Source organism: Pavona decussata, unplaced genomic scaffold (assembly GCF_977016875.1).
Source record: "Pavona decussata unplaced genomic scaffold, jaPavDecu1.1 SCAFFOLD_37, whole genome shotgun sequence".
Taxonomy (NCBI): domain Eukaryota; kingdom Metazoa; phylum Cnidaria; class Anthozoa; order Scleractinia; family Agariciidae; genus Pavona; species Pavona decussata.
The window spans coordinates 847,558-872,142 of record NW_028145459.1 but is presented as its reverse complement, the minus strand read 5'-3'; the positions used below and the strand labels follow the sequence as shown (position 1 = coordinate 872,142).

The following is a 24,585-nucleotide window of genomic DNA, read 5'->3' as shown; positions in this document are numbered from 1 at the left end:
TCAGTGGATCGAAGTCGAGGCTTAGGGACACGGATTAACGAGGCTGATGTTATTCTCAATCGCGCCGGATTGCATTCTCTATCAGAGGAAGACAGCGAAATGTCCAAAGCACAAATACGAATTAACAACACATTACCAGAAGTTAAAATCCAGTTGTTCCATCTCACAGAGGTGAAGCGAAAAAATTAAAAAATCCTCGTCGGGTAAACAAATAGGTGTCGGAAGAAATATACGAGGAGTTTCAAGTTTCAGTTCCAATAGGATCCGGTATGTGCAATAAGCCAATATTTAAATTATTTTCTCGCAATTTACCTATTTTTGGTAATTAATTTACTCTTTGTATGTTACCTAAAGATATTTTCACCTTACGTGTAGTTTCTTATCAGTTCGGAAATCTCTGCTAATTTATCAAATGCGTTGTTTTGTTACAATGTAACAAACATCTCATTCAATTGAAATCAACATTTCAAATATTGTTTCAGCCCTGTGTAACACTTGTCGAAAAGGCCATTCAAGCAGATATGCTACCTCAAAATTTAAGGACAAGCTTAAGGTGAATGTTTTGAATTAATAGTAAGATTACTGTTCATTTGGACCGATATATAACTTCTTTATTTATTCGACCCGGAGACAATTTTGTGATGATCCCAGTAGAGTTTAAGAGTTAGGCGTTGCAGATTCTACGTTAACGTGATGTTATTTGTTTATTCTCTGATTAGCGTTTTTGACGGTCCGGCAGCTCCTCCTTCCCGTCTCCTATCAAATTTATCAAGGTATCAAAGCGGAGATAATACAGCCAAAACTAATTTTTTGTTAATTTGTTGTGTAAGTTTTCAACAGCAGCTTTTATAACCAAAAAGCGCATACTCCTAAGGGCCTTCTGGTGTACATGACAAGCCGGAATGACAAGTCCAACGCTTTTATTAAAAGCAAATGGTGTATTCAGTGAGGGCTTCTAGGTAAATATTTCGCTTCACAACATGTGTTCATTGACAGACCAACGGAACTAGCAAAGTTCAAAATAAGTAAAGAAAAGATCGGAAGCAAAAACAAACATACCTTGAAAAAGGCAGTTATCTATAGGAAAAAGGAAATTCCAACCCAAAGGGGATCTGCAAAGAAAATTCTTTTTTCTAAATATCAAGCGCACATTTTCCGTCAGTTATCTTTAGTTTTACGCAGTTTATTTTAAAGGTAGAACAATTCCATGACACTGTTTCTACTTATTTCACACATCCAATCTGATTGCCTTGCGGTAAAGGTAGAGATCATATTTCAGCTTTCCTCAGTGATTCAGAGGGGAGCGTGTCGAGTAGAGAGATTAACCTAGGAGAGTCAATTTATTGAGTAATAACTGTGATCAGTTTGCTTATACATTGTACAGAGATTTGTTTTACTAGTGTTATGTAGTACAAGTGTCAAATAACAGTACTTCTTTCGGAGTTAGTAAACGGAAGATTTCTTATAAAGGCATTGCACTTTTTGTTATTAAATTCAACAATTCCAGTTGTTCATGCTTCAGCGTGCTTTATCGAGTTGTGAAGAACACGGTAGTTGGATATCTCTGATTTCTTGACGGTGGAAACGTACATCAAAAGCCGGGCGCTCAAAAAAAACCAATGAAGTTATTTTTTCACGCCATTGCGCGGATCTGCTGGTTCTGTTTTGAGCATGATTTGTTCATGTCATTATTTGTTCAGATCTTGAGCTGTTTATCGCGACAAAAAGACTTTTCTAGCAACAATGCGCCGGCGATAGGTCCTTTCCTGTCCCCTCCCTACCCAAAGTAAGAATAAGTAGGTCCCAGTCCCTTGAGAGCAATCCATCTCAAGATGGCGTCGTTCAGTTTAGTTCGTATTTCTTTTTAAATTTTCCTTCTGTTAAATTTGCCAGAGAGGGGTTCTGATTTTTTGGGACCACTTTAGTCAACTGCATATATTTAACCGTGGAGAAATCCAATGTGGAATGCAAGAGCGGCTTAATCGGCACATTGCTTACGTCGTGTCGTGCTGCACATAACAACGAGTGATAGGAGTTATCGAGGTGGTGAAGCATCTTACTGTTTGAATGGCCCAAAAAGATTATTGGTGATTGTGATAGAGGGAAGGTAAGAGTGTTTGGTTTTGGCATCCGATTGTTGCTGAAGATTTAGTTGTGTGTTCTGCGTGAAATCGAAAATGGCTAATTTCTTGCTCATTCGCAGATACGAAATGTAGGTATTCCAAAACTAAATGTTGTAGAGTGACTTTTGCTTATTTCGCATATCTCTGGCTTTTTACAAGGAGTTCTATGACCATTTATATCAGGTACAAAACACGAACTCTGTTCGCTAAATTTTACAGTTTTCTGCTGGCTGTCAAATTTGGGTCAAATTTACCAGAAAAACTAGGACCTGAGGGGGTGATGGAGAGTGGATCTCATTTCTCCTATACCAAAACACTTGAAGAGTAAACTTTTAGTAAATTTATCCATAAGTCCATCTAACCTATCTATGATGTTAGTATGGAATAATTTGGCCGACCCCCATCTTTCAGCTTTTTCAGATTTTGCCCGGTTTTCTCAGACATTGACTCTTAAATTCACTACTGTTTAGTACAGGTTCAAACGTCTTTGTTTGGGTATCAATAAGTATCAGCATATTTTTAAACTTTGCTTTTTCTTATTTTTTATTGAATGCTTTTGCAGATAAAAACTGACTACAAGTATAACTGCAGAAAGTCTATCAATGATCTGCGGCTGCTCACCACTGATAACCTGCAGTCAAACCAGCAGCAGCAGCAGCAGCAGCAATCATGCCATTTCCCGTTTCGGCCGTGTGTTCCACTAAAAGTAACACCATGATATGACAGCAATAACACGGTGGACACAACAACGTTACATGTCTCCGCAATTGTACACTAAAGGAACAAACCGGAGTTTGAGCTGGAGTAAAACGAAATTGTTGCTCAACAGTTATAACTAATGCAAATAAGTTACCATTCCTACGAAAACGTTAACTGGAAAGTACATGGAAGGTATATATACATTATATTGGTGTAGTTGGGGAAACATCTTTTACCACCATCCGGCTCCTATCAACTCTCTTTTGTAATGTTCCCGCTTTTGGCCTTTTTCTCGAGCATCGTATTATTGCTGCTGGGGTTCCAATGTAATCTTTGTTGAACTCGAATTCTTTTCGTAAGTGATCGGGGCCTTCACAAAAAAGACCTGCATTCAAATACGCTGAAGACAATTGTGAATGTAACTTTGAAATTGAAATCCCTTTTCAATGGTCCCACTACCATTTAAAGATTAGCAATCAGCTAACTCCGTCAAGAAGCAAATGCAAAATTTGAGCGCCAACATTGGAGTCCAAATTAAACCCATCTTTCAGTCAGATTGGCCAAATTCTCGCTCTAAAAGAGAACAAGCCCCCTATTGTCAACAATCAATGGTCTACAAATTTGCATGTTATCTGTGCGACGCAGATTATGTCGGGTACACCGCCCGTCATTTACACCAGCTCATTAATGAACACAAATATTCTGCAATCGGGAGGCACCTTGAGCAACACGGTTTATCGAAGGCTGATTTAGTCGACAAGCAATTCTCTGTTCTAAAGAAATGTAGATCGAAGCTCGATTGCCTAATCTTTGAGACGTTATTCATTAAGGAATTGAACCCTGAGTTAAATACTCAGAAAGACTATTCTCGCCAAACTCTTTACATGACTCTGTGTGCGAATACTTCATTACAATCACATATTTTCGCTTTTGTCTCTTTTCACTCATCGTTGACTTTGAAACGTCGTCACTTTTTAAACTTTTAAACATTATCGCAATTTTTTATAGTTAAAAAAAAAAAAAAACAATTAGTATCTAAAAAAGTGACTTTAGTTTTTTTCTGTAGCGAGAATGGTAACAAAAAAATAAACTATTTTATTAAACACTGGGTCATTGAAAAAAGTTATTCCAGAGCTTTGATTGGCTGAGCGGCCAAGATCATTATACTGACCACGCTCGAGAAATAACGACCATTAATTGTCTACTGGACTTTCTTGAAAAATGAAATTAGCACAATCTAGTAATATTTCTTGGTTGTTTTTAATAAGAGAATTATTCCACTCGCGCTAGTTGGTTACAAGATGATTTTAGCGACGACGACGATGACGACAACGACAGCGCCACGAAAATAATGCGTTTCATGAGCAAAAGCAATTGCCCTGCACATGCGTTTTATATTTCCGACAATTGGTTGCCGTCCTGTGAAAAATAACAACGTGAAATGACCAAATTTAAGGTTTTGTGAAGAACGTGAACACGCGTCGGTGGATTTTTCACTCTCTTTCTTAAATTGAACGCCACTCCTACCAATTTGGTTCCTGGGTAGTTCGCCGTTACTGTAGAAGTTAAACGAGTTGAAATAATTATGAGTAACTCAAATGAAATAGAATTTTATTTTTCAGGAGACGTTTTATCCAACGTGCCCTCGCAGAATAACTGTTAAATGGCTCCAACTTCTGTTGGGCACTACAGTCAACTCTCGCCTTGCGGGCACCTCGCTATTACGGACACCCCGATGATACGGACGGCAGCTAAATCCCCGGCAAAAATAAATTACAGACGTTTAACTAAAATTAAATTAACTCGCAGTCCCGCCTGGGGCGTTTGCACTAATTATGGACCCATGCATGGAACTGCAAATTTTATTTTTCGTTGTAGTCACAACTAAGTGCAGAAAGTTTACTTGCTAATTGAACGAGCTTCTAGCTTACTATATTTTTCAATCCTGTATTGCATGACAAGGGAAATCAATGTATAAGTAAGGGTTTTCGCTATGAATTACTCCAATTTTATTACTACAATACCATGTGTACGAGCAGTATATTATTTTATATTATCAGATTCACTAACTCTTATTATTACTCATAGGTGTATATCTTTCAAACGTTCTATTTAAGGAGGACAGGATTTTGGCTCTTTTACTACACGTAAATCTTTCACATTAACAAGCATAGAGCCTCCATCGTTAGTCTTCACCGTGTACAATGGGTCTCCAGCAATTTTTCCCTCTCTGAATAAATCTGAGTTAGTATCTTTTACGAGGACTAAAATGCCTTCACTAAGTTCGTCGGGGTCCGGTATCTCGTCTTGGACGAAATCTGTTTTCCCCAAAGTCCTAAACCCGGAAATGTAAACAAATTCAAAATTGTCATCTTGGCTCTTCACTAGCTTTCCTTTCCAATACATGCCGCCAACCATACCAAGAACTGCAGAACCAGGCATGACACAACCTGTAGAGATAACCACAAATCATAATAAAGCCTTCCTGGAGTAATATGTTAGACTAAGGGACTGGACCGTAAGCCATGGTTGCCGGAAGCTTCGTTCAAGCTTCTGCCAAAATGTGGAAATCTACGCCTAGACGGGAATCTTTCGCAAGAAAAAGCTTTCTTCTTTTCTTTTTTTTATTTATTTCACCACACACGTTACGAAAAACAAAAAAAATAGATAAGAGGGGCCACGTTAGCTAACCACACACTGAGTCAGTTAATGTAATAAAAGGATCATATGCAGACAGTATTAGATTTGGTAGATGCATGGATGTTTTTTAAACCCTGATACCTGCAGATAGAATGGGCGTCGCATAAATAACGAGAGCATTGCCCACTAGACTTTTTTCATGCCGGTAAGTCGGAGCTTAACTGATAACATATAATGTCATAAACGCTGACAAATCCCTATTCTTTGGTAATCATTAAATTTGCACTTCACTCTTAAATTCAAGAGGGCCAGGTTTTTGGAAATTAAATGGGTCCTTTTTAACGGAGACGGAATATGTAAATCAAATTTAAAAAAAAAAAAAAAAAAAAAAAAACATTTGAGAATGTTCACCAAAAGGGATATCAGCCGTTAGTGGTTCTTTGATCTGGGGAATGATTGAACTAAACGTGAGACAGTAGATAATGAAATATGTGAGAGATAAAAAAAGCTAAATCAATATTGGAAAGAAGAAGATTTATATTAAATAATAAATCTGATACAACGGGAAAGTAAAGGTGGTAAAACGGACGATATGTTAAGCCTGGTGAACAAATCAGAATGATGTATTAATCAATAAATGACACAGGCATACCTAGAACCTAGTTAAATGGTCTTAGCTCCCACGAGTCTCCCGTAGCTCAGTAGTATAGCATCCGAACTAGTAATCGAAAGGTCTTAGGTTCGACTCCTGATAGAAATGGTCTTAGCTCCCACGAGTCTCCCGTAGCTCAGTAGTATAGCATCCGAACTAGTAATCGAAAGGTCTTAGGTTCGACTCCTGATAGGAGCACTCTAATTTTTTTCCGAGTATGCCTGTGTCATTTATTGATTAATACATCATTCTAATTTGTTCACCAGCCTTAACATATTCCATCACATTTTTCCATTACAATATTTATGTTCTCAAAAATCTTCACTTTGTATGAAACATTTTAAAACCGACCACGGTTATAAAAGCAATCAATAACATCTTCTTGAGTTTTAAAACTTCAGTTACAGGCTGGATTGAACTTCGCCATCACAATATAGAAAGCTGTGTCCTAAAAAAACTGATGGACAGGCAATTTGTCTGCACTTGAAAGAGGCGTTAGGCAAGGCTGCCCGCTTTCCCTTTACATTTCAAGTCTATGTATAGAAATATTAGCTGAAAAAATTAGAAAAAACAAATATATTAGAAGAATAACTATAAATCGGAACGAAATCAACATTAGCCTCACACTATACGCTCTGCATGAACTAGAACTTTTTTTAATACTATCTCTGGCCTGAAGGTCAATAATAAGAAAACAGAGATACCCCAAATTAAATTTACCCGCTGAGGTAAATTATTCGACCTTTGAGTCATACTGATATAAGAAGTTAACAGTCGCATCGCGCTCTCAAACAAGTATAACTTGAGCTGGCTCATTTTTAAAAATAAATAAATAAAAGTTCTTACCCCTTGGAATTTCACATCCATAGACTTCGGCTCTTAGACAAACAGAAGTCGTCACTCTTGTTAGTCGAGTTAATACAATTCTAATATTCTTTGCAATCATTGGTTGAGCCAGGACAATTCTCCTCTCTCCTGGTCCTCTAGATAGCTGTAAGGAGGGAAGGCAAACATTGCTCTCAAGAAAACATTCAAAAATTATGCTACGTCAAATAATTTCTTTCATTTTTGAGATATTTTAAGAAAAGACTGCCAAATGTCCATGCAACAGAAACATGCAATTCATATCTTCGACCTAGCATTCAACTATGCGTTTGTACGTTTTTAACTCTTATGATTTAAAACAATATAAGGGATCTGCACAATTCAAATGCTTGGATGGTCTCGGACTGCATTAACCACACCCAAAGCATTAACAAGCATGTTTGAAGCTCTCATTTAGTTTCTTCGAACCCTTAAACGAAATATCAGTCATGTATGTAATCAGCTATTGTGTGACTATCACATACCCTTTCAGCATGAAATTCCACCGCCTTATTGAAAAATAAAGCATAGACTCCAATTCCGATTTTAATTCTGTCTTGAACTTCAATGGATACTGCTGTGATCTTGTATTCCTTTGGAAGGTCTATTTCTATGAAGCTCGTCTTTTCATCCTTTGAACACCAAAAACTTGTTCCACCAAGACGGCCATGGTGAGCAGGATGCTGACCTGTTTGACTGGAGGCTCTGATGGAGCTGTCTGGAATCACTCCACTTTGCATGCCGAGTGGCTTACCTCCATTACAATCTTGAATATTAAGAGTGTAACAACTCAGTGTTTCACTAAGTAATAGTCATGAGAAATAACATCGTGAAATCTTTAGTATAATACTAGTGATACTATTTTAATTCTTATATTGCACGCTTTCCATAAAATGATCAAGCGCGCATTACATGATTTCTATCTATAATAATTAAATACAAAGTATCTAAATAATAATTATTAAAAATATACCATAATAAAAAATCGAAATATACAATGCATGTCAAGGGACTAGTAATCATCGTAATAAAAAATTAAAAGTTCAATCAATAAAAGCTCCCTTAAAGAGGTGCGTTTTCAGATGGCACTTAAAAAGTCCGTAGATCTGTAATAGAACGAATCTCATGCGGTAATACATTCCAAAGTGCCGGAGCTGCGACCTGGAATGATCTGTCTCCTAATGTAACCCTACTTCTATAAAGGTCCGTTTACACAGGCGATTTTTGCGGCGATTTTTGTGGCGATTCCAATTCGCCCGTGTAAACTAGCGGCGATTTCATGGCGATTTTGTGGCGAGTCTACGCATGCGATGTTAACACTAAGCACGACAGCACCATGTCTTCAATTGTGCAACATTGTTGCAAATAAAAATGTAACATGGAAATGGACGTAGAGACTGCTCAAATGGCTGCGGCGTGCTTAGGAATTGGCACAGTTATTCTTTGTCGCCGCCAAAAAAGAACGTCGACAGCGAAAAATCTGGGTTAAGCCGTGGATTTCGACCAAGGGAAACAGACGGTGCATTTCATCGTTTACTTAAAGATTTCGAGGGAGACCCCGAACACTACAGCAATTATCTGCGTTTAGACTTTGCAACATTTGAAGGGCTCGTGCAAAGTGTACATACATACATACATACATACATACATACATACATACATACATACATACACACACACACACACACACACACACACACACACACACACACACACACACACACACACATACATACATACATACGTACGTACGTACATACATACATACATACATACATACATACATACATACATACATACATACATACATACATACTATCCTTTATTTAAACACGATGGGGTTTAAAGCTCAGAGCTTGTGGGGTCGTGTGAAAATAACTGATTACAGTATAAAACTATATTAAAATGGTGATAACATTACATACAGAACAGAAAACAATTGACTACAGCAATTAAGGCATAAAATGTAAAATATTCAGTAGCATTTAAAATCTTGGTAGTGCCTCGGCAGCGACTGGGCCGACTGTGTGTGACTGGACCGCGACTGGGCCGAATGTGTGTGTACCCCTTTTTGAAAAAGAGAAACACGAAAATGAGAAATGTCCGCCATTTTTGTGACAAACTACTCTCAGGGGTACACCAAAGTAGGTTTTTGTTACTCTCAAGCTGAAAAAATCGCCAGTAAATCGCCTAAAAATTTGAGCATGTTTCAAATCGCGACGAAATCGCCGCTAGTTTAAACGGGCGATTTGGAATCACCACTAAAATCGCCGCTTAAATCGCCGCAAAAAGCGCCTGTGTAAACGGGCCTTAAGTTGGCGTTGCAAGCAACAAACTATCCGAGGAGGATCTTAAATTAAAATTTCCTGGTCTTTTAATCGACACAAGTTCTCTTAAATACGTTGGCGCGATTCCATGGATGGCCTTAAAAACAAATAGTAGAATCTTAAAACTAATGCGTTGCCTAACCGGTAGCCAGTGCAGCTCGTACAGCAACGGCGTTATGCGACAGTAGCGTGGCGCGCGACAAACTAGTCTTGCTGCGGCATTTTAAACGCACTGAACCGTATTCACGTGCGGGTTATTTGCTAAAATATTAATTTTTTACGGGAGGAAAGCCGACCTTGTAAAATCTTAACTATTTTGAACATGTCCATCGACTCTCCAGACACATCGATACATAGTTTACTTAGACTTTTCGTCGGCAGTCTCAAAGATAAACTTCACTTTGAGCTGTAGCGGCAAAGTTGACTCAATGGTTACATTTTTCTAGGCTCTGTATTTTAATTTCCCCTATTTTCTTGTCATGTATTCATGGAAATCCTGAGAAATTGAATTGTTTAACACTACAGCGACGGGCTGCATAGAAGCTTATCAGATTCGTTAAAGTATTCGGGCTCTGTGCAAAGACTTTTTTATACGCTCGATAACTATATATAGGGAATATTAAGTTCGACCAAATTAACTTTTTTAATTTCTCTCAAATAAAGTCAAGCTTAACTCACACTGAAGTAGTGTTGTGTCCTTTCTTGTCGTCTCTACCCGTGAATTTCATAAACCAAGCTTAGAAAAACAGTCCTTTCACGAAATTCCTCATGCCAGCATTTCAGTGTCTTCGTAATGAAGCGTTTTGTTGGAAGCCAATACGCGGTGGTGCGGCTTCGAAGAAAACTGGAAAACTATCCGGTTAATGGCAGACTTATCAGTCCGGCTTTAAATGATTTGAAAGCAGCTTTAAATTTAACGGTACACAAGAGAAAAAAACGAATGCGTGCACGCATACATAAGCATCGATTAGCTTTAATAACAATGTACTAATAACAGAGTTACGAAAGTCGGTCGTGTTTTACGTGGAAGAAGATCTCGCTCGCCTCAAAATGTGACTGTGTGCATATACTGATTACACAACCAAGCAAAGAAAAACATTCTGATTGATTACCTGTACAAGTTGGCTTTGTTGTGTTCCATGTCCCGTCGTTGCATCTCATGGCTGGGGAGCCTTTCAAACTAAAGCCACTTAAACATTCAAATTTGACGAGTGAGTCATGTGTTAAATTGTCCCCAATGATTCTGCCGTGTAGTAGCTGGCCGGGGTTAAGGCAAGGTGCTTTCAAAATGTAACGAAAAACAGAAAAAACGATGAGATATGCCAAGACAAAGAAAAGAATTTGGAAGCTCAACAAATGTAGACAAGAAAAAAAAAAAAACCCTCACGGAGTTCATGCCCGTTGAAACCTAATGAGAAGAGATCTGTTTTATTTTAGTCTTACAGTAGGGTATTCAGTGTGCTCGTCCAGCTTCACAGTAATATGTTCAGTGTGTCCTTCCGGGTATGGATAAGTCGGAAAAAGATTCCCATTCGGGTTGCAAGAAAGATCACCTGTCCTTTCCAGAACTACTCTCACCTGAACAATCACACTCAAGACACTGTGGACTTTTTGTTGTCGGTTGTGTAATTTCCTTTGTAACGTGAACTGAAGTAGTAAATGAGGATATCTGGACACAGGTAAAGATACTGCTGTTACGTGTCATTCCCAGACTCTCCTAGAGAGGGTCAATTAGCGGTCTGGGGTACTGGTACAGGAAAATCCGAAATCGCGTCGTGCTTTACTTTTCATTGTGCTGGTCAAGATCAGACCAGTTTTAAATTTTATAGCGCTGGTCTGGGGTGGGATGGGGCATCCACAGAGTTCAAGACAGATGCTTGGACGTGATCGTCCTTCTCAGAGATGTTCCACAGACCCTCTCTGTTAGAATTAATGATCTGTTTATAAGGTATAATCCAGTTGCCTGTGTACACATTGTAATCCAAGATCCAAGAGAAAGGATAACTGGAAAATTCGTGCGACCGACACAGAAACACATAAATAAGCAGAGCTGTACGCTGCACTAACACAGTAAGACATAAGCAGAAATGCACGCTTTACATTTTGCACCAGTGAGATGCGCCCAAAGTGGAAAATTAAGTCTATTATTTTGATATTGATAGTTACCTAAACATTGCGGTAATTCACCATTCCACTTCTTGTTTGCTTGACATCTCAGTTTGGACTTGCCTCTCAAAATGTAATCCTCATCACACTTAAACCGTACAATTCCGCCATATGTAAAGCTTGGGTTTTTCTTTTTTCGGCCATGTAAGGGAGTTCCTGGGTCTCCACATGATACCACTGTGTATGTGAGTTTTAAAAAGTGCAATAATTAACAATTGAATTGACTTCATCAAAAATCGTCAGATTGGAGTTGAATCCACCCCAGGGAACTAAGAGGATCTGTTGTAACTTAATTTGCAGTAACCTTGACAGTGTTCAATGTCAGCTCTAATTTTAGGTGTTTTCCTCAGTGTTTTTCTGAAAACAATATAATTAACAGTCATACTGTAGGCAGGTTTGCAAAAATCTGGCTAAGATCTCCTTGAAAGTCAAGGTTAGGAAGGATGGTAACTCCAGTTGTGTTATTACCCTCCCTTGGTGTGTTTTTGTAAACCATATTGCTTATCGTTTGTGGGAACCCTTTGGTCCTAGTTGGGATAGAGTCACAAACATGTTTGCAGCACAGTACACAGCAAGGCTAAAAGCCCTGTAGTTTTAGTGTGAGTGAAGTTCAATAAAGAAGATTGCCTGAATATTCCACATCTCGCACTCAGGCCCTTTACCTTTACTAAGCAAGTGCCTGGCATATCTCTGTTTTCTCGTTCTCCAGGATCCGGCTGGTTGTTTAAAGAGCGGATAACTTTATCCAGCGGATAAATCACTATCCAGTTTTTGTTTGTTTGAATATATTGATGCAGCACCATTCTCCGTGCAAGCATTCTAATAACTATGTCCCGTCAATATTCACAACGATATTCATTCAATTCAAACTCATGCAGTTATTAGTTAGCGAGCTTGTTTTCGGTAGTTCATAATGATCTCTTAATTCTTTTGGTTCAGTATTCCATAAGTTACCTTTACATTGCGGTCGTTCTCTACTCCATCTTCCGTCCGAACACGTGATGGTTTTGTCTCCTTCCAGTTCAAAACCCTCCTGGCACGTAAAGCTCACTGATCTATCGTGACGAAAATCATCTCCGATTCTGCTTCCGTCGCCTGGTACTCCAGGATCAGAACATGGAGCTACAACGCAACATGGTCATATATTTTTACTTTATGGCTCTTTTGCTATGGTTTTGTCGGAGGAATATTGTTCAGGAAAGCATGGGAAGGCAATGATTCACGATTTAATAGACAACATATTTCATCCGAGTTAACATAGTTCATTTTTATCACTGCTTGGAAAATAAAGAACTCGGCAGGAGATAGAAAATGGAAAAAGTAATGAAAACAAGGATAGAGCTCAGGTTACAAATATGCACATCGTTTCTGGTACAGATGTGTGTTCCTGCTTGCTTATTTCACCACACACTTTAAAAAGCAAAATAACACACACCACACACACATAAAAAGCAAAATAACAGTACAAAAAATATATATATTACAGAGGAAGTAGTGAAGAAGCTTTAGGAGAAACCATAGGGCTTATAGAATAAGGCTTCCTCATTGCGGAGTTGTTACATATAATGTTTGAAGACTTTGAGACGGTTGATACGATTACAGTTGAAACGAATAGATGGGAAACGATCACGCAGCACGCAAGGTCAAAAATAGATATACAGATTTAGTAGTCGCTATAGATATATTGTTTAAGGTTAGATTTAAAGGAGGAAAGAGATACTAGCTAAGTTACAAACGTCTTTATCTAAAGAATCTAAATTCGTATTGTAGTAGTAATTGAGTCATCGTTAGAATCTTTTTACAAGGACAGATCGCGTTTGTGACCACCTTACGTAAAACTTAATGGTAGTCTCCAGATAACTGAGGCTTACCGAAGCATCGAGGTATAGGCAAATTCCAGTCTTTATCTTCTTCGCATTGAATCACACGATTTCCTGCCAACGTGTAATTATCATTGCAAACGAATTCCACGGAGCCTCCAAAGTTGAAATTATTCTTGACGTTTATCTTTTTACCGTTGAGCGGAGTGCCTGGGTCCCCACAGCTTATGACTAAAAATAAATAACATTAACTATAAATACCCATCACATATATCTACATCTATTGTATACACAGCAGTGATTTTAAACGGAAACCGTTTTAGGCCGGAGTATCGTACTCATTTTAAGTATCAATGACATAGATTGGTTAAAAAAAAAAGAGGCAAGTGTCATTACAGGAGTTATTTATATCAGAAACTTCGATTTCAGAAGATATTTACCACTCGATTCTGATTGGAAAAGAGAAATGCAGATTTCAGGAAATACGAGGTAGAAAAAAGTTAACTAAATGAAGAAAAAAAACCTCCATGCCACACTCTCCTCAACTGCATGGGAATCTCAATGGAAAATGACATTATTGTGTACGAATTTAACGTTTTGAGTCGGTTCTGTTGGTTCCACAATCTCCCCAGATTACGTTCTTCCGCGATCTCCCGTTCCGTGAATAAGTGACACCCAGAAGTACTTACTTTTACACGAGGTTGTAATTCCACTCCATAAGCCAGTTTCTAGACAATCTCTCATCTCCGAACCGATGATTTCGTAGCCTCTTTCCTTACATTTAAATCTGACGAAACCGCCTACCCTTGTATGGGTTTGCATGACTTTTTCGGCCTTGTCTGGTGTTGGCAGATCACCGCAGTCAATTTCTGAGGGAAGAAACGATAATGTCAGTGTATTTTATTTCAGTGTATAAACGGACGAATTAGTAACCCGTGTAGTCTAATTGAGCTTTACATCTTTGGACAAAAAAATTGAAATAAATTACGTATTTACGGAACATTAACAATACAAACACTAAGATCAGTACTAATAATACTTATTTACATTACAATTAGAAAGTTTTTTTTTTCTTAAGATACGGCACATCTTGGCACATCTAGTAAAGCATTCCATAACATAGGTACTACTACCAAGAGTGTTTTAAAACTGTTTAAAACTATACTGTTCTGACTGTAGATCGTTACTTTGACCAGGATCTCAATCTGTGGTTTGGCATATCTTTAAGATAGACAGGGGCAGCGTCAAATTTTACAACTGTATTTTATATTGAATCGTGAATTGTACGGGCAATCAGTGTAGTTGTTGTGATCACACCACCCCAAACAAGCATCAATTCTTCACAGTTATCATTACAAATGCGACTACATTTTAACCGCTATTTCTTAATGTTCTTAAGTCATTATTCCTTTCCCTCTTCGTGAGAAAATTCTGACAGTCTCGATCCAAACCTTATGACGGAAATGGAATGCCGGTCTATCACACAGTAACCCCAGCTTGTATTTTTGTTGTTCTTGTTTTGTTTTGTTTTGTTTTTTTTGTCTTTTACCAACAATTGCAGTTACCAGGAGCCCATAACCAAAAGCCTCTATCTGTCATAATAAGACTCAGAGGCAACCCACTTTCCGAGTAGACTAACTTTCAGAACGGGTCTCATGGGCAAGGGGACATTGGGAACGCCAGAAGTTCAAATATAACCCAATCAAGGAAAAGCACCGTGGATTAAATTATCATACGTCACATCTTTTGCGACAAACACACTTCTAAAGACAAATCTACTCGGGAAAGACTTGAATCAAGGAATTTTAAATATAGATAGAGGCTCCTAGTCATGGGCCCCTACAGATATCCAATGAAACAACTACGTGAATTGGAAAAAAAAAAACGCTGAGTAGAAGGATCTCGTTTAAAGATAACCAATAAAAGCAGAGACTTGGCAAGTTCCAGTAGAGGCTAATTAGCTTCCTCTGTACTTACGTTCACAAGATGGTATCCGTCCACTCCATTTCTGATTTGATTGACACTGACGGTATTCGTCTCCAAGCAGTCTGTATCCATAGTTACATTCAAAATACACTTTACTCTTGAACGTAAAGATGTAAGATTTAATTTTTCCATTTGTGGGTGTCCCTGGATTACCACAACTCTTTGCTAAGAAGTTGAGGATAAAAAAGGCAAGTATATTAATGTGTACAACCTTTCGTGAACATTAGAAAGTCGTACCAAATAAAAATGGCGTTTTTTGTGTACTTGAATTGTATTCTGTATTGTATTCCCGGGTGTGGCCGCTTAATCACACGTTCGACTGTATGTTGTAAGTGTCTGGTGTTGTGATTAGAGAAAGAGACAACGCAAAGCTATTGCTAATTGATCACCTAACTGAAGCAGATTGAACTGTGTCTTGGCATGGTTTAGACGGAAATATCTAATTCTAGAGCTAGTCCATAAGAGAAGCTGTAAGAGCCTATACGATGTTGGCTTTAAAGCCAAACCAACCGTGATATCACTCTGTCAAATCCCGGAAACAAGTGTTGGGCTTGTGAGTCTCCATAATAGAGATTTAGTAATGGGAGGGGTTATAACCCGAACTGAAAACTCCCAAAAATGCCTTGAAAGAGACCGTTAAAGAATTCGTCCCAACTCCTCCACACTGAACATGTTTGTTCGGGACTACTGGGAAAAAAGAAATAACAACAAAGCGTCGAATAAGGGACACTATAAATTAAAGTGACAGTACAGGAGAAACATAAGGGAGACTGACGATTTGTTTATTATTTTACGTAGCAATTAGTGTGGCCTAGTATCTGCATTCGGAACTCCCGTGGAGCGAACCCAAGTGGTCCGGCAGAGGAGTTCACCAACCGCAAGTTATTGCTTTGAAACTCATAGTGTGTAAATAAAAATTATGGTATGGAATGGTATGGTATGGTATGGTATGGTATGGTATGGTATGGTGCACTACCGGAACCTTCGGATTACAAGTCCGGCACCCAGAACCCTAGATCACACCGCTTTCTACTAAGCACAGTTGACACAGTAATAGTTTGCTGTTTATGCAGTGCAATGATATCATGGACACAAACAGGTATCACAAACTTACGCAGGCAACGATTAGAAAGGCCAGACCATCCTTTTGACCCACAGGTTAGCAGTAACATTCCAGTTGCGAAGTATCCACTCTTACACCTGAGCATCACTCTGTCGTTAAACCTGAATGAAGTTTTTTCCCTTCTGGATCTCATTAATTCAGCATTTGAAGGAATTGGAGGAGGGCCACAGGAAGGCACTGTTCAAAATCAAATATTTGAAACGTGTTTATATGAGACATGAAAGTCTAGTTATTACTCCGGCCAGGCCCTTGAGGCCAGGACGGAATCAAGAAAAATGAGTCGTCGACACAAATCTGCAAAATTGGGCAATCAAGTACGAGTTTAATCGATTTGGGGGTATTTCTGTCTTGAGATACAAACATTTCCAACGTAGCTGTGTTTAAGATCAACAAATTTGGTCTTGCACTAAAATTAGCTACCGTAGTACATGTTTTTTTTTTTTTTTTCTTGACAACCCACATGGGCATTTTTGGAATTCTCTCTTTTCCGAATACTTTTTATTTTAGCCATCCTTAAAAGCAAATCTTGATGCTTTGTTAGTTGTATACCCATGTGTCAACCACCATGTGTTCAAGGTTTTGAAGCCTCATGATAGGTACTTACAGGTGCAATTTGGTTTGCGATTGTCCCATCTGCCCCTCTCATTGCATGTCAACAGCATGGATCCTTCCATATTGTAATTTGGAAAGCAGTTATATTTCACTCTGTCTCCGACTGTCAAATAACTTTTTTCGTCCCTCATACCAGAGACTTCTTTAGTTCCAAACTCAATATCTCCCGGGTCCTGACAGACGATTTCTAAACAAGGGTGATGATATCCAATGTCAATTATTGTGCACTTCTATTAATAAATAATAATAACAACACAATTTGTACTGTGCAAAGTACGCAATACAACACTATGATAAGGTTAAAAATGTTAATATTTTACAGATATGGCAGTTAATGAGGAGGCACGGGTTCACCGAATCAATGAATAAGAATTGTTATTTATTGGTAAACCTGGTGCTCGTATGAACAAAAAGGCTAGAAAATAAGAGATTGTAATTTAAACGGCTGCTCCTGTATCGATTAGCCATAACTACCTACGAACAGATATGCTGTTGTCAATCATAGTTGTTGTTGTTGTTGTTGTTGCCGCCTGATACTTACTACAAATGGATAAGGGGGTTAGTTTCTAAAGAAACTGTGGCGCTGCGTTCGTGGGGAATAGAAACGAATGTTTGGTTTATCAACATAGTTGATAACTAAAGGTAAATTGGCCGCCGTAAAGAGATTCGAGTGCTGACGTTTCGAGCGTTCGCCCTTCGTCAGAACAAATCCTCTGATGACAGCCTAACGCTCGAAATATCAGCACTCGAATTTCTTTACGGTGGCCAAATTAACTTAAGTTATCAACTCCGTTGATGAACCAAACATTTAATACTTACTACACTGTGGTTGCACGCCGTCCCATTCCCTTATTCCCCGGCACGTTTGTACGCTCGATCCAATCAATTCGTAAGGCTTGTTACACTGATACCTGACACTAGACGATAATCTTGTGGATGAATATTGTCTTCTGCCATTCTGTATTTGCTGTGGTCTTCCGCAACTTAAACCTACAATACAAGCATGGTAAGCATAATCCAGATCTCAGACCCTTGCCAAAGGTGGTTAGTCTGATAAAATTTTCTTATACATTAAAAGTGCTGCATATCGAGAAAAGGACACAACTTAACACTTTCAACCTTTTTCCTTTTAAACCTTTTCCGTTCAACCTTTTAAATTTTACCAGTGGAATTAGGGTCACGTTACGAGTAAAAGCGAGGTTTTCTCTAAACCGCTTCTCACACCTCTCTTGTTAGTTATCGTTTCTACTAAGGCTAAAATAAGTTCTGTATAGCAGTGGGCAGGTTAAAAGTTTAAGGAAAACGTCAACAGTTTTGATGCACCATGTAAATTTAAAACTGTCTTTCTAGGTACACATTGTAACGTATACTTAAACTATTCTGCTACAGTTATTTCTTTCCTCATTAGATTTGCATGTAATTATTGTAAATTCATCTTTGTACTTTATTTACGATTTAAAACTGAAGATAACAGAAGAGTTGTCGAAACATGTTTCAAAACTCAAAACTGTTGTCGTTTTTCTTAAACTTTTAGGACTGAAACAAATGGAAAGGAAAAAGCAAGGACAACAGAAAACTCCTAAAATCGGGAAACATCCAATGAACCCAATTAAAGGGAAATTGTACAGGAATGCAACATCTAAAGATCTAGTCTTGTCTACCCAGACTTATTCTACTGTACGAATGTCTGGACATCAACTACCAATCTAACCTAACTTATTACTACTCTGCCATTGATTCTGTCATTATTCTACTGTTAATGTATCAGTCAATTCCAAGTGCGATCATCCCCCCCCCCCCGGGCAACCCCCGGGCATTTGACCCCTGTTCGGCTCCACATAGTGGGGCATTTGACGCGAATAGAAACCCGACCCATCGGGCATTTGACCCGTCGAAAAAATGCTGGTCAGCGGTCGCATAAAGTGTCGGAATGCTTTATTCACAGCCAGAATTTACTCGTATATTTTGCGTCAAACAGTTTTTAATGTAGTAAGCCATTTAATACTACCATAGAGAAGCATTCCAACAAATATATCTGAGATTGTTTTTGGCATGGCAGGGTTTAAAGAACAAGGTGTGTATGCCATAAGGATAAAAATACCTTTTGAAACACAGCTATACCCACAATCCCCATCACAAATGCAATCCTTGTTTCCTTTACATTTGTTTCCATTCGGATCACAGGCTCTTTGACAATATCGGTAGGCTTTTTTATTAGTCCTCACGCAAGTGCAGCTTGGTTTTTCTCTGTCCCATTGCCCAGTCCTTGTGCAGGTCAAAGTGCCTCTTCCTTGAATTGTAAAGCCTGGCGAACATCTGTATTTTACTTTCTTTCCAAATTCAAAACCATCATGATATTTTTTTCCATGTTGGATGTTGCCAGGGTCTTGGCATATTACCTCTAAAGAAAAGAACAATTTTTCGCTTTTTAGAAATTTATCACTTAAGGACCGTTCCTCCTTTTGCTAGTGCGCATACCTTCTGCGCATATTGGGATGTTCCGAAAAATTCAGGTTTTGCGGGAAAAGTAGATCTTAGCAAAGGTTGTTGGAATCCAGGAAGAAAATTAGGGGTAACCACGAGATAAGGCTCCGTTAACCAAACAAATGGATTATGAAAGAAAGCGTGGTTAACCCTAATTTCTTTTTGAATTCCACCCTTCCTTAGAACCCGCATAGATATAAAGTGCGTAAGCACCTCTTACATTAGGATGCACTGCATTTAACCCTCTTTAAGCTCACTGCTATTGAGATCCTGAGGTTAGGGATGTTTCCATCTCCACCGTAACTTTACTTGGGGCAATCGGAATAACAATAACGTCATAATAGTGTGGGAATTACCTCTTTATTACAGCAGCCATCTTGGATTGCCACCAAAAAATCGATCAAAATTGACTCAAAAATAATTCTAGCTAACGAAGAATTAATAAATTGGTGGAAATATCTTAAAGGCACAGCGATAAACGAAAAGCATTGTTATAAAAATACAAAAAAAAAACCCTCAAATTTTTGAAAAGAAAAAAACAACGCTTGTCACTTGAACGATGAAATATACCAAACTGTTGCCAGACACATCTTTTTCTTTTCTGTCTTTCTTTCTTTCTTTTTTTTAATCCACTACATTTGGAACCTTTATAGTATAAAAAAGCGATAAATTTATTTTGCAAATTAATCTAGATATAATAAAAACATAAAGGAATATAAATTTAAAAAAGACGAAATAACGACAATAAAAACAAAATTTAACTAACGTTACGCCGACCCAGTAGCCACTTACTGCAGACTGGCTTTTTTCCATCCCAATTTCCATTTCCTCGACAAGTTCTCTTTTTAGGTCCTACCAGTTGATATGGCTCAAAGCATCTATACTTGGCAATGGAGCTAAAGGTATTCTGTCTGTAGCGAACTCGTCCATGAGCTATGTTGTCTGGCCTTGGACAGCGGAGGCCTGGAAAAAGTTATGCAAATTGATATAAATACCAGCAATAAAAATGAACTAGGATAGTGACAGATTTTGCGAGCAACAACTGCCGAAGTGTAAAGAAACTATTATAAACATTTTAGTCAAGTGTACAAATAAAAGACTTCACTCAGCAGCCAATTATCTAATACAATCAGGTATTCTTTTTCTTTGTATACTTGTTCCAATCTCAAATCCAGATTAACAAACAAAAGCTACAATTGTCTTTGTTTGTCGACATTGAAAAAAATGAATGGATTAACGAATGAGTGAATGAATCAATGAATCAACGAATCAACGAATCAGTGAATGAATGAATGAATGAATGAATCAATCAATGAATGAATGAATCAATGAATGAATCAATGAATGAATGAATGAATGAATGAATGAATGAATGAATCAATGAATGAATGAATCAATGAATCAATGAATCAATGAATCAATGAATCAATGAATCAATGAATCAATGAATCAATGAATCAATGAATCAATGAATCAATGAATCAATGAATCAATAAATCCAACAAAGGAATGTCTGTTTGGTAAGAAAGACATATTTGCCTTTGTCTGCGTGAAACGTCAACTTGATTTATTCTAAGCAGTATTCAGGAGGATAGCGCTGGCATTCTCAGAATCACCTCACTGATGGGATAAACGTATTTCTTTCAAATAAAGAAAATCGAAGCTGGAACACCCTCCACAACATAGTAATAGTCAAGAATAATATGACTTTATTTCGCATATTAAGACCGACCAAAAAACAAAGCTGGCCGAAATCTGAAGGATGTGTCAAATTAACGCAATTCCATCTTAACCTGAATATCAAACCTTTCCCCCTTGAAACTTTCATAAATGGGAACATTCATTCCTTTGTTTCTGGAGGGTCAAAAAATATTAGGCAACAGCTACAGAATTTTTAGGTATCTCGAAAATAAATATGCCTTATTGACCAAGCATGAGGAAAAGATGGCTGGATTTTGGCCTCGCTCTTTTCTTTCTTTTTTCGCGATTTCATGGACCTCGACGAAAATAAAAAAAAAACTAGGCCAATATCCAACCATCGTGACCGAACATTCTTGGTCAATAATAAAAGTACTTTTTTATGTATGGCATTATCTTCTAGTTAAACCACAAAAACAAAACAGAACGTGAAACTGTGCAGTGCAGTTTTGGATCACCATTGTAATCAAACTGGGGATCCTAAATTAATCTTGAGTATCTCGTTTTCCAATGGCTTTAAGGAAGTAAACAATTATGCAGTATGCAAACGTTAGATTTTCGTCAGTGCGGGATGATTAAAACCCGCCATTTTCAGCCGATAGCGCAGCGGGGTACATAATAAACTTTCTTTACAACAGCTTCGGCCTCCAATCAATAATATATTTTGATAACATAAGTAAACATAAGCTGAAAAATGGAACGGGTTAATTAGAAAACAAGGCGAAACTTTGATAAGATTTCGTTGTTTACAACAGAGATGCGGGCGGGTAAATTGAAAGCTTGAGCTTCTATGGAAATTGAGGGAAACACTTTCTTGAACTGCAACTTTCACCTCGCTAGTATTTAAATACAGTCCTTGCAAAGCGGGAGAACCAATAAATTTGGTACCCGAATTGAGACAGCAAGTTTCACAAAAGTCAATCTCTGTTACATCTGACTCGGCAGAGCAATTCACAGATTCAAAGTCACATTCTGATCCATTACAGCTAAAACAAAATTTAGATTTCAGTAAGCTGATTTCACGACCCTTTTCCTTTTCTTTAGACCAATGTTGAGAGTTCTCCTAGCATTTTAGTGACCGTTTTCCCCCAGAATTCCAAGAATATCGTAGAAAAGACTGCATTGTTTGTAGATTGAACTTCGATCCCGAGTGAACGGACAACGGGTAATCCCGAGCGGGCAGCCAATCACAGCGCAGGACTTGACTCATCTCGAGGAGCCGCCTAACAATCTGGGCCCGGTTGTTCGAAAGCCGATTAGCGCAAATCCACGATTTAAAGTTAACCAAGGTTTTCAACTCGCTCGTCAAAAATGATTTTAAAATCTAATTTTAAGCCAATGGTAAAGTCAAAGTCAAAACTGAGGGACAGAAATCTTTTTGAAAAAGCTTTACTATTTAGTAATTGAAATCAAAATTCTCGTTAATCCAGGATTAGCTTAATCGGGCTTTGAGCGACTGGGCCCTCGTAAAACAGAAAATTGCATTTTATTTTACTTATATATATATATTTTTTAATTTTCTCGTTTGATCAGATCAGCAATAAATGAAATAATACGCCATTTTGAAAACGCAATACGTTTCAGCAGGCCTGAGGACTATGAACCCTCACCATCAAGTTTGTGCGCCGATAAAATCCAACGATCCTTCCACAATACATAATGATTAAGTGGGAAAACTGCTCGCAATAACGAACGGAAGCTGGCATCTACGTACAGTACTCAAACGTTTGGAAGGAATCAGCAGAATCAGGAGAGTCGAAGAGAAAACGGATGTCTAGCTTATAAAACGAGTTGAAACGGGTCGTGTGTGATCACGTAGGTTAAATACACACGGAATTTTGAAAAGACCGTAAGTAATATACAATCATGTGAAGGATTTGGTGTCGATTTAGTACACGTCCTTGAAATGAGACTGTCACCAAAATGAGGAGAATTGATATTTCAATCGTAGGATTAGTTACATACCTCGACTGACACAACTGTAGCCGCAGTCACCATCGCACACACAAGCGCTGTTTCCACTGCAGTTGCTTTGTGTAGAATTACATGATGTAACACAGAAGTCCTTCTGGTTGTTCGTGCGAATAGTGCAGTTTTCTTGGCATCGAATACCTAATAAATAGCAAATAAACGAAATTTAGAGCCAGATATTATTTAATTTGTTCTGATCAGTTCTAATCTGAAAACAAAGGAATATTTCCGGAAAATTATTCCGTAAAAGAGAAATGTGCTATTGCTTGAGATCGCAGCCACTCTTCCTTTTTTTTTTTTTCAAAACGATGAGCTGGAAATTTACTTCATTACGCTGACAGTGTTTTCAGTTTTAACGAGATGACACACTTGAAATCATGCGATCATCTTTAGCCAAATGTAACTGTTCAACGGAACGTAGATATAGTTATAGTTCTGTATGGACAATAAAAGTTATAGTTCTGTATGGACTTTATTTGCGCTCAGTTCCCAGCATATTTATCGTTATTGCGCGAGTACCTTTCAAAGTGATCAAACTGCGGCATAGGTCATGATCAAACGCTTTGCGTTTCAGACATTGACATTCTATTTAGAAAGTGGATCACCTATGAATCGTAAATTGGTTACTTGTAAAAAGAATAGAAAAAATTAAACCAAGGCCTAACCTTGAACAAGTACGACGAGAATGAACGCGGCGTATCGCATCGTTTTCAAGTGAATCCTTGACCATTAAACACATCGAAATCGCACAGGAAGTTACAAGTTGCAGACACAAGTTGCAGACGCAGGACGTGCTAAGCTAGCTGAAGGCAGTTGGCAAGTAGTCAATTTTCGCGCTGAGGGGTAGGCAACACGTCAATATGTCAGTACTGATGATGGATTTGTGAAAGGATGAGCCACACGCTGTGCATTGTTAAATATTTGGCCTTTTCCCCTTTTGACAATTTATCTTGGTCCTACATGGCTTATTGTCAAGTAACATTACAAAGTTCCCTTTATTTAGAAAGAAAGATAAAATAAGTAGTACAGTATATGAGGGTATGGGCGCATTTGCCATTTATGAACCAAAAATTTAGCCATCACAAGCCCACAAATAGCAAAAGTATTGCATCCGCGAAGCAAAACTGGAACAGCGCATTTTCAAAAAATTCAAAAAATTACGTTGTATTTTAGAACCGTTTATGAACCAAAATATAGCCATCACAAGCCCACAAATGGCAAAAGTATTGCATCCGCGAAGCAATTTTTTCCGCAATTTTTTCCGCAATTTTCCAAAAAATCCATTTTTGGAAAATGCAACGTTTTTACCTTTTGCAGCGTTGTGGTGGCTGTATTTTGGTTGATTGCGGCTGATTTTACTAGCACATTTTTCGTCATTCGCGATGTTATGGCGGCTATATTTTGGTTCATAAACGGTTCT

The 24,585-nt window shown here is 38.1% G+C and overlaps 1 protein-coding gene across 1 annotated transcript; it reads right to left on the bottom strand.

Moving 5' to 3' along the window:
• Nucleotides 1-4,760: 4,760 nt before the first annotated feature.
• On the bottom strand, nucleotides 4,761-24,002 carry LOC146483898 (CUB and sushi domain-containing protein 1-like). The gene is made up of 16 exons (XM_085105221.1): nucleotides 23,831-24,002; nucleotides 23,160-23,306; nucleotides 20,289-20,459; nucleotides 19,114-19,413; nucleotides 17,832-18,002; nucleotides 17,005-17,199; nucleotides 16,392-16,577; nucleotides 15,269-15,442; nucleotides 13,981-14,160; nucleotides 13,343-13,522; nucleotides 12,426-12,593; nucleotides 11,472-11,648; nucleotides 10,418-10,585; nucleotides 7,464-7,744; nucleotides 6,961-7,105; nucleotides 4,761-5,272 (listed from the first exon to the last, which is right to left on the bottom strand). The coding sequence occupies exons 1-16, from the start codon at nucleotides 23,868-23,870 to the stop codon at nucleotides 4,935-4,937; spliced, it is 3,021 nt and encodes a 1,006-aa protein (XP_084961347.1). The 5' UTR covers nucleotides 23,871-24,002; the 3' UTR covers nucleotides 4,761-4,934.
• Nucleotides 24,003-24,585: the final 583 nt, after the last annotated feature.

What these genes read in the sequence shown, in the direction of transcription:
- LOC146483898 (XM_085105221.1), bottom strand. Translation starts at nt 23,870, where the DNA reads ATGCGATACGCCGCGTTCATTCTCGTCGTACTTGTTCAAG. An exon ending in TCTCGTCGTACTTGTTCAAG is followed by an intron (nt 23,307 to 23,830) that starts GTTAGGCCTTGG and finishes GCTATTTATTAG; the next exon opens with GTATTCGATGCCAAGAAAAC. An exon ending in ACGGATACCATCTTGTGAAC is followed by an intron (nt 14,161 to 15,268) that starts GTAAGTACAGAG and finishes TTCTTCCCTCAG; the next exon opens with AAATTGACTGCGGTGATCTG.